Source organism: Lucilia cuprina, chromosome 5 (assembly GCF_022045245.1).
Source record: "Lucilia cuprina isolate Lc7/37 chromosome 5, ASM2204524v1, whole genome shotgun sequence".
Lineage (NCBI taxonomy): Eukaryota > Metazoa > Arthropoda > Insecta > Diptera > Calliphoridae > Lucilia > Lucilia cuprina.
In genome coordinates, this window is record NC_060953.1 from 69,333,129 (window position 1) to 69,343,124 (window position 9,996).

The following is a 9,996-nucleotide window of genomic DNA, read 5'->3' on the forward strand; positions in this document are numbered from 1 at the left end:
AAAACAAAAGACTTATGAAGGAAACTTTTTCTAAAAAGTTTACTATTAAGTAAATTTATTCTTTAATGTTTAAATTCAGTATAAGAGCTGTAGTAAAATCTCTGAAAAAATCTTAATTTTTAGTAGTAATTCTCATCTTAAGGAAATAGAACATCACACAATATTTAAAATGTTTATTAATAAATTATTTTATTGACATTTAAAAACAACCAAAATGAATGGTCAATGAACTTATTTTTGTTATTATTGTTTATATTTTTTATACATTTTGGTAGCAGTTTTTAATATTTTTGCATTAATTAATATGAAACAATGAAAAAATTGAATCAAACAAAACTGCTCACAACGCAAATTACAATTATGCATAATCAATGAAACAAGAAAATAAAACTCATAAAATAAAAAGCATTTTAAATTGGAAATAAAAAAAAAATAAATTTTAATTTTATTAAATTCTCACACTTATCAAAGAAATAAAAATAAGTAAGTGTGTAATACTCGGCTATACCAATAAAATCTTTTTATATCGATTTGTTGCTTATTGATTAACATCAGATTGAGGGTTTTTTTGGGGACTTATGGGTCAATTATGAACCTTATTCTTTAGAACTCGAGTGAATGACGAATTTCTAATAACAAAATTATTTTGCAGTATTTTAGTTAAATCTTGGCTTTTAAGCGATTTATTGGCAAAAAATGATTTGGGACTGGGTAAATTATCGGTTTAGATAAAAATGAGCATTCGTTTATATTCCATAGTGTTTTAAACAAACCGTTAGACAAAGGGATCCAATACGGCTCATGAAAATATTGTATAACCTTTGATGTGTTTCAAGCCGTGTGAAAAATCAATAAAACCGACATATTTTTGATAGTGGGTTTAAAAGGTGAATGAATGATTTGAAGTCAGTTTATTTTTTTTTCTATATTATAGACCGTGTTAATGTTTTATTTCTTTATTTATTATAAATATAACTGATTATTTAGTTTGTAATTATGGAAGCTAAATAGTTTGCAATAACGAACCTTTTTTTAAAATATATATATGTCATATTTTATTCTAATATTTGAAATATTAAAACAATTTTGAAACACTTATCACAAAATTAACCCGAATTAGAAACTGATTCTTGATTTACAGGTAGATTTTTAATTGTTATAAATTTATTGTTTTTTTATTATTATAATCTTTACAATAATGAAATCATATAACAGATGCCACTGGCTGTTGTAATATTATCGGCAGTATAGGTTGTTTACGATTCATTAGTCGTACATGTGTTCTGCTGTGCGGTGTTCGTGTTTGAACTACACTTTGAAAACCACTGTCGCCCACTACTTGATAATGGACCATACGCACCATTCCATTGGGTTCTAGTAGACCATATTGACCCATTACTTTGTCACCTTGACGTTCCTCTAAGTGCATCATGTGAACATTGCTGGGTGGATGATCGATAAAATAGTGATATTTGTAGTTTAACTGAAAATAAAGGAAATAATAAAGAAAAAATAAAAAACAATAGTTTTTTTTAACAGATTTGTAAAATTTTCATATTATTTTATACCCAGTGATGACAATAAACTCTTTTAGTCTAATAGAAGATATTAAAAACCAGGGTAATCAATTATTTGAATGAATGTTTTTATCATTGTAAAAGAAGACCTTTTTGGTGTAAAACGTAAAAATTAGTTTTTACATTAATTGTTTAATTAAAGCAAATTAATCGGTTTATGTATTGTTTGAAATTAGGTAATTTTACAAAATTAGTTGATAGACTAATATTAATGGAATCGATTGATAAATCTAGTATAAACTATAAAGATATAATGGGTTTGTTTTCTATTAGTTTCATTTAAAGTTTGTGTCCATTTTAATTTTTTAATTATTCATCATTCATATACATATAGTAAATCTAATCTTCTTGTTTAGATTTTTTAATTGAAAATTATACAATTAAGTTTAAGTTTAAAAATATACCTTATCATCACCGGGATAATTGCGATAATTTGAATAATATTCCGTATGTAAAGGATTGACCAAACCAAAAGACTTCCTGGTTAGAAAAAGCAGCAGCACAAATATTATTAACAACAGCTTTTTAAATTTATTTTGAAACATATTTTACTAAAAAAGAAAAGAAGAAATAAAAGGAAAATATTATTAAAAACATTTAACAAAAACCTTTTTAGGTGTCTAAATAAATGGACAAAGTTTCTTATATAATATTTATATAAACATCTCTTTTTGCCTTATTGTTCGTTTCTTTGTTTAGTAAAATTTTGCCACGTTATATCTAAGTCACGTTAAACAATTTTCCATGAAACGTTTTACAAATTATTACAAACATTTTTCACACTTGCTGCCACTTAAATAGAGTCAGTCAGTCAGACCAAAGTCAGTATTGTTTTGTTTGGCTTTTCTGACGTGACGAACTTAATCAATTTGTTACCAAAAACAAAACAAAAATCCAGCAAGTTTACTACAACTATTTACTACCCATTGCCACTTTAACTACTACTTGCTACTACAGTTACTTTAAGTTATTTAGTTTAGGTCTCGCTCTTTCTATTTGATAATCATCTTGAAAAATGTTGATTCTTACATATATACATATTTCGTGTTTCTTTTTACAATTTAAAGGTTCAGTTGAATTTGACCCTTTAGTTTTTTTTGGTCTTGTACTCGTAACTGGGGAGTTTATTTTGTAAATGTTTACAATTTTACTTAAGGTGTCTAAAGGTGTTTCTCTGAAAGTTAAAAATCTTTACATTCAATCATGTTGTGGCTTTTATAAGGAAGAAGAAATATTTATTATTGAACAATTTTACATGATCATGATGACGATGATAAGATTTTATTGCATATAAGATTTCCTTAAAGATTTACATAAAGGAAGAGGTGAACCCAAAGCTGTTTAAATTGTATTGCAACATGTTGAAAGTTAAACATTTAATGATAGGTATACATACGTATGTAATAAATAGTAATTAAAATCGTATTGTAATATAGTTATTATTATAAAGCTTTTGTATCAGCATACTAAACAAAAGACTTACTGTCTTATTCATAAAGATTTATCAAAGGTTTATTAAACAGATTTTGTATGAAAATTTGATTTATAAACCTTTGATAAATGTTTATGAATACAACCCATAACCCTTTCATGCACACAACTAAATCGCTGGACTTTATATTGACGTACATCGTTCGGAAAAAAGTGTTTTTAAAGGATATAGCAGGATACATGTTTTACCGTTTGCTGATGCAGTGACCTTTAAATAACGCTCTAAATGGAAAAAAAATCTTGGGACACCGGTGTCCCGCATACGTGAAAGAGTTAAGCAAGAACCGTTTAGATACATATTTACTTTACAACTTTGCATATTTAGACTCAAGTTCTAAGATTTTAATTAAAAATAGTTTTTACAACTGTAGGTACAAAATATTTACTAATCCATTTTTTTGTTTTCTAATTGTTTTTTTTTTTTTACAATATAATTTTGAAACTAATTGCATTTTTATTACACTTTGAAACAATACAGTTAAACCTATAAAAATTCTGTTTGTTTCGTTTTATTATTGGCTTTAATAAATTAATAAATATTAATGAGAACTTCCAAGCAGACAAAAAAAATTAATTATGAAATATTAGCAATTATATTTTAATCATTTAATTTTTTCTTTAACATCTTGACATTTTTTTCTCAGATTACTCACATTTGACTTAAATAAAACAATACTCATATATACAATATAAATATTTACCCACATTTACACATGAATTTTATGATTTTATTTTGGCAAAAAAATTACGCAACTTTATTTCACTAATGCAATGCATTCAATTGTATGAAAAAAAATAAATAATTGTTAAATAAAAATGAATGACCCACTTTTCATAAAACCGCCCAATTGCTAAATTGCACATTAACAAAAATGTATTTTCAATTTTTAATAATTAAATTAATTTCTTGTAAAGCGTAACAAACCTGTTGTTCAAACTTGTAAAAGAAAATTATTATTTTCCTTTTAAACTACAAATTTGCTTTTTTATGAGTATTTTTAATTTATGCAAAATCAAGTACATAACTGCAAACGCTAAATTTTTTAATTCGTTTTTTTATTATACGCTTGGCATTAATAGTAAAGACGGCGATTTAATTATTAAACATATTGTTTTAACAACTTTGAAAATTTATTTTTATGAAGGTGGCATTATAAAATGAACCAAAGTTGAATGAAAAAACCCAACTCCAATGGAAACCACCATGAATGAGTCTTTAGTTCAATACTAATTAAGAAGATTAACCCTTTTAACGGCGTAGATAATGTGAGTAGTGAGCATGGTTTGAATGTTGCGTTGTTACATTTACAGTTATTTGAAAGGCAGTTTTTGTCAATGTGAAAAATATTTGTATTTTTTTCTTTATGTCTCATAAATTCTCATCAATTTAACTATGCTATCCCAACAAATAAATAAAGTGCTTCCAAAAGAATAACATTTATCACCACTTCATAAGTAGCACTAAGTGATTTTTTTTAGCATCTGTGGAATTAATGTTTATTTACTTCCAAAGAAGAGAAAGTAATTATTTTTTTTAACTGAAAATATTTTGTTACTGATATTTTTATACAAACTATTAAAAAAGACTTTGTCATTCCGTTTGTTACATATTAAAAATATTGGTCATAGATCCACAAAAGTATAAATATTCTGGGTCCTTACTAAATGTTAAGACATGCCTAGATGTCTGTCCGTCCGTCTGTCTCTTGAAATCTCGACATAGTACAAACGGAAAGATCTAGAGAATTTTGACATAAACAAGTTTCATAGCCAAGTTTCATAAACAAGTTTCTAACAAATTTTATGATGATCGGTTCATAATTAACCATACCACTCATTAAGGTCCCCACCCATTAAATTATAAAAAAATACGAGTCTGGAGCTGAAATTTTGCACAAGCAAGTTTCTTATTCAAATTCTACATCTTCTTTGGAAGTTCTTTTTTGTTGGGTCTTAAAATCGGAAAAATATTGTGTAAGAAATTAAAAAAAATCAATACTTTGTGCAGACATACATAACTCGTTAGTAAATTCTATACAGAGGTCATATGCAAATACATACATACATACATACATACATACATACATACATACATACATACATACATACATACATACATACATACATACATACATACATACATACATACATACATACATACATACATATATCAAATTAAATGTGTTCTAAAGTTCATTTCATTAATTTTAAAATTAATTACTTGTTATTTAGAAAAAGTAAATTTTTTAGAATAATTTCCGGTAAGTATTTTAAATGTTTATGCCAACCACCTTAAGGGTTAATATATATTATTGCAAATAATGGTTAGTTTACTTTATAATAGAAGAAGAAAATATTTATACATTGTAAATATTGCATGTGTATTTTCCCAACAAAATAAAGTTAGTCATTTCTTTTTATAACGTTTGTTTTTGTTTCCTTGCAGCATCGATATTGATATTTTAATGTTTATATTTATTTAGTTTTAATAACTTTTTCTTATGACTGGCCTGTATAAAAAACAAGTTGCAAAATACTATAACTATTACTAGTCGGCTCCTCTCAGCATTGTGTCACTGGGAAATGTCAAACCGGGTAGAAAAAAAGTAAAAAATTTAAACCCAAAACATATTTTCATTTTTTTGATACAACTTTAATACCAAACTGGACTTTTAAGTTTTGACTAAGTTTGGCAAGATTGCATTGAAGAAGAAATAAAAAATCGAAACAAAATTTCATAACTTCACAAGAAAAAAAGACATAAAAGTAAAAATTATTTATTGTAAGTAATAGCTATTACCCTGACGACTGGATCATTTTACAACTTTTTGGCTAATGGCATAATTTTTAGCTTCTAGTAAATGAAAATTGTTAACAAATCAAAACACACAACAATGTAACAACATTAAACAGTAACATAGAAAAAACATTTCAAAGTTGCCAGTTACGAGAAATAAAAAGAAACATTTTTTTAATTTTTACAAGACTTTAAGATAGTTGTGAATTTTAATCACACATTTATTTACACATTTACAACTCCTATTCATGAAAACTTTGAAGAATGGCAACAAGTTGTGGGTTTTTTATTATATTTATTTATAGTAATGATTTTAACACTGGCTTAATAAAGGTGAAAAGTTTAATTTGTTCGTCTTTGCGGTTTAAATTTTCAACCTCTTTCTTTAATGCAATATAAATTATATATATTGCTGATGTTGGTATTTGAAAGGTTTCAAAACTATTAAGAAAAATGCAGTCTGTGTAGTAAAATTGTTACTGGCGGTGTGTAATTTTTATTGACATTTTTATTTTAAATTTAATCTACAAATTTAGAGGAGTTATTATTTTATTTGGTAAAACTACTTGAAATAAAAAGTTGTGAAAATAAAATTGCTATTATGGGAATATTTTGATTGTTTTATATAATTAAACATCAAATTTAAAGTTTATAAGGTATGATTGTAAATTTGTGGTTAAATAAGGGGAAACGATATAAATTGATTTTATTTTCACCATCAATATTAAGATTTATTAAAGTTTTTGTGAATTACAAGAAATATACAAATCAAAATTAATAGGACATATTTTTTAAAGGTTATCTGCGATTATGGGATTCATTTTTTGAAATTATCTAGTCCACATTTACAAATTTTTCTGAGTTTTTAAGTTGACATTTATAATATGTGAGCATAGGTGTTATTTATATATTTGTTCAATTTACTATCGATGTCGTATCGTTTTAGGTCATAAAAATTTTTCAAATAAAATTTTTTAAAACAAAAACAAATCAATAATATAAAATTTAATACTGCACTAAGTTTCCATGTCGAAACTATCCTACAAAATAAACCCTTTCAAAAATTTCCATTACATATTTTGTGTTGTACATTCCAATAATTTAAACTTTTAGAAAAAAAATATATTATCTTCATTTCAACACAGCTTGATTAAAATCTTATTATATATTTTTAGTATAATAAAGTTATATTAAAAAGTATACAGAAACTTCTTAAACCTAAAATTAATGAAAAGCACCCCAAAAAATTATTAATTAAAATTTATTGATTTCAGCACATTTAACTTCCCACAAACTGCAACAGACTCTCTCAAATAAAAAACAATCGCACTTAAACACACAAAAGCCAATTAAAAAATCGTTTTAATTTTTTTATAAAAAGGACTGCGGAAATTGATCAATGATCAATGAAAGCTTCACAAAACAAAATATAGCAAAGTAAACCAAAAAATACGAAAATCAGCAACTTCGAAAACATGCTCTTAACAAATACGGCCAATCACGATTTAAATGTTTTCAATGCAAATTAAACAAACATACAGACAATGAAATGGCTTAAAAACGTTAGATGTTTAACAAACATAAAGACCAAGTTTAAACGAAAAACACACACAAATTTACATAAATCTTAAATAAATAAAAAATATATGTATGTATGTATCTATATATTGTAGTAACAATGACTTTGGTACTACAAGTAAATCAAAATGCAGCAACAAAAAATATAGAAAAAAGTGGCAATAGTAAAAAAGTTGACCATGCAACAAAAAAATAAAAAGGTTTTATTGTTAGTTTAAACGAATTTTAAAACACTTTAAATTGAAATTTTTATTATTCTTTGGATTAAATCGGGCTAAAGTCAAATATAAATCAAGCTCTTTCGAATTAACGAATAATTAATAAAGTACTAAAATATTCACTCTTATTAATTTTAATTTCATCAGGATATATGTATATATATCTCTGCTTATACATATGTTTCTGGTTCAATAGTACAATAAATTCTTTCCTACTGATATTTATTTACTTCTGAATGTTCAATTTTATATTTCTAAAAATTCAAAAAGTACTTTTGAAGAACGAGAAGTGCCAAAAATTATAATTTTATAGGTATTCATTTACTCCTTATTCATGATAATTTTTGATGAAATTTTCAGAGATTTATAAAAATGTTGCAAAAATACCACAACAACAAAACTAATGAATCGCTAAAATTAACATACCTATAAAAAATTGTAAATCGTAGTAAATGTAAAAAACTATAAATCAAAAACAAAAAGTTTTCTTAAACAAGACAAAATTTAGCTGAAGTTCAGGGCGAAACAAAAAGCATAGTGCCACAAAGTGTCTGAGTATTATACCTGCAGAGACCATACTAGACCATACCAGACCAGACAAAGTGTTACAAAAAAATTAATATCGTAGACAAAATAACAGACGGACGAATCCAGCAACCAAACAAAAAACTGTTACAAAATAGCAAGGAAATATTTTGTTGGTTAAATGCAGAGAAATTAATTTTTTCTTAGTGAAATGGAAAGGAAGCTTTCAACACAAGGTAAAAGTTCAAAATTTAACTTATAAAGTAATAAATAAAAAAGGGAAAAATAAAATCAAAATTGAATTTATAACAAAGGAAGAAATCTACCAATAATAATATACAAAAAATTCATAAAATAGTCTCACTATATAGAGATTAATAATTAAACTTCAACTTACCTTTTCCTTTTTACTGTTTGAATATTAAAACCACTTAAAAAAAAGAAATAAAACCAAAAGTTGTACAATTAAATGCTGAACTTTCAATTTTACGAGGTTTTTAAAAGGCACACGAAAAAACAAAAACAATTTAAATAAAAATTTGCATATAGTTCTTCTTTTTTTCTTGAAGTTTTGGCAACATATAACCTCTGCCGAAAAATCACTGTTGCAGCAATTTTATTTTTGAATTTTTTTACAATATTTTTTTGTTAAATACACTTGAATTGAAACATTGATCTCATTGATACAATTGCCAAATACACGTATTCGTACAACGAACAAAACAACAACAAAAAAAATACTGATTCAGCACACATCACGTATACGTACAAGTATGATCACACATTTATGTTGTCTTTTGTATGTACACATGATTGTTTGATGATGATTGTATATCCATACATAAATAAGTATGATTTTGTATATTTATTTATTTGTTTGTTTAATTGTATTCTTTATTTTTTTGTAATACTTAGATTGTTTGTTTATATCCTCGTCGATCGATTAAATTGTTTTGTTTATTTCTAACTGTCTGTCTAATCGGCGTTTTTTATTTTTTCGTGAATCCAATTTAAAATCGAAAATATTCTTCAATTGAACTAAAATGTTAGATTTTAGAAGAAAAATGTTGCGTTAGTTTTGTATGATGATGTTATTTTAACGTATGCCAAACTTAAAATGTTTATGGTGAACGTTCAAATTTATGTGTAATACTGAAAAATCTAGGTTTAATACTACAAACAAATGTGTTTTTCTTATTCAGTTTAATTTTTTTGTTGCTATTACTGTTGTTGTTGTTTGCTCATACCAAACCTTTAAGAAGATGTTGTACAAATTTTTTGTTCGTTTTACAATGCAGTGCAGTTCAGTTTAGATCAGTTGAATACGGCGCTATGGTTGTTGTAGTTGTTGTCCTCTTAGAGCGATTATAAAGAATGGAATCATTTTGGAATTTATTATACTAAATAAATATATAGTATATAATTAAACCACGGTGTTATTTAATTAATTTATAATTGGAGATTTAACATTTGCCAACAACTATTTGCTGATTTAATACTATCTAAGTTCAGCAGTGATTGACACTTAAATTAATTTAAGTTTTATAGAATTTTAAAATTTTGTTGAAATAACTAAGTACGTTATTTCTAAAATCGTTTAAATGTTTAATTACTTTTGAAGTGTTAACATCAGTCTTATAGCTAATTTTTAAGAAGTTATTAAAATGTGTAGAATTCCATATAAGATTTAATTCGATATTATATGAAATGTTTTTATACCTCTACTGTCCTGATCTAACTAACATACATATTACAGAACTTTTTTTTCTCTAACAAATACATGAATAAATAAATATTTCTTGATGTTTGC

The 9,996-nt window shown here is 25.3% G+C and overlaps 1 protein-coding gene across 1 annotated transcript; it reads right to left on the reverse strand.

Moving 5' to 3' along the window:
* Positions 1 to 389: 389 nt before the first annotated feature.
* LOC111687955 (adult-specific cuticular protein ACP-20) lies at positions 390 to 9,297 on the reverse strand. Its single transcript, XM_046951845.1, has 4 exons — positions 9,098 to 9,297; positions 8,584 to 8,616; positions 1,982 to 2,128; positions 390 to 1,483 (listed from the first exon to the last, which is right to left on the reverse strand). Exons 3-4 carry the CDS (start codon positions 2,120 to 2,122, stop codon positions 1,205 to 1,207), a joined length of 420 nt encoding a protein of 139 aa, XP_046807801.1. The 5' UTR covers positions 2,123 to 2,128; positions 8,584 to 8,616; positions 9,098 to 9,297; the 3' UTR covers positions 390 to 1,204.
* Between the last annotated feature and the right edge of the window lie 699 nt (positions 9,298 to 9,996).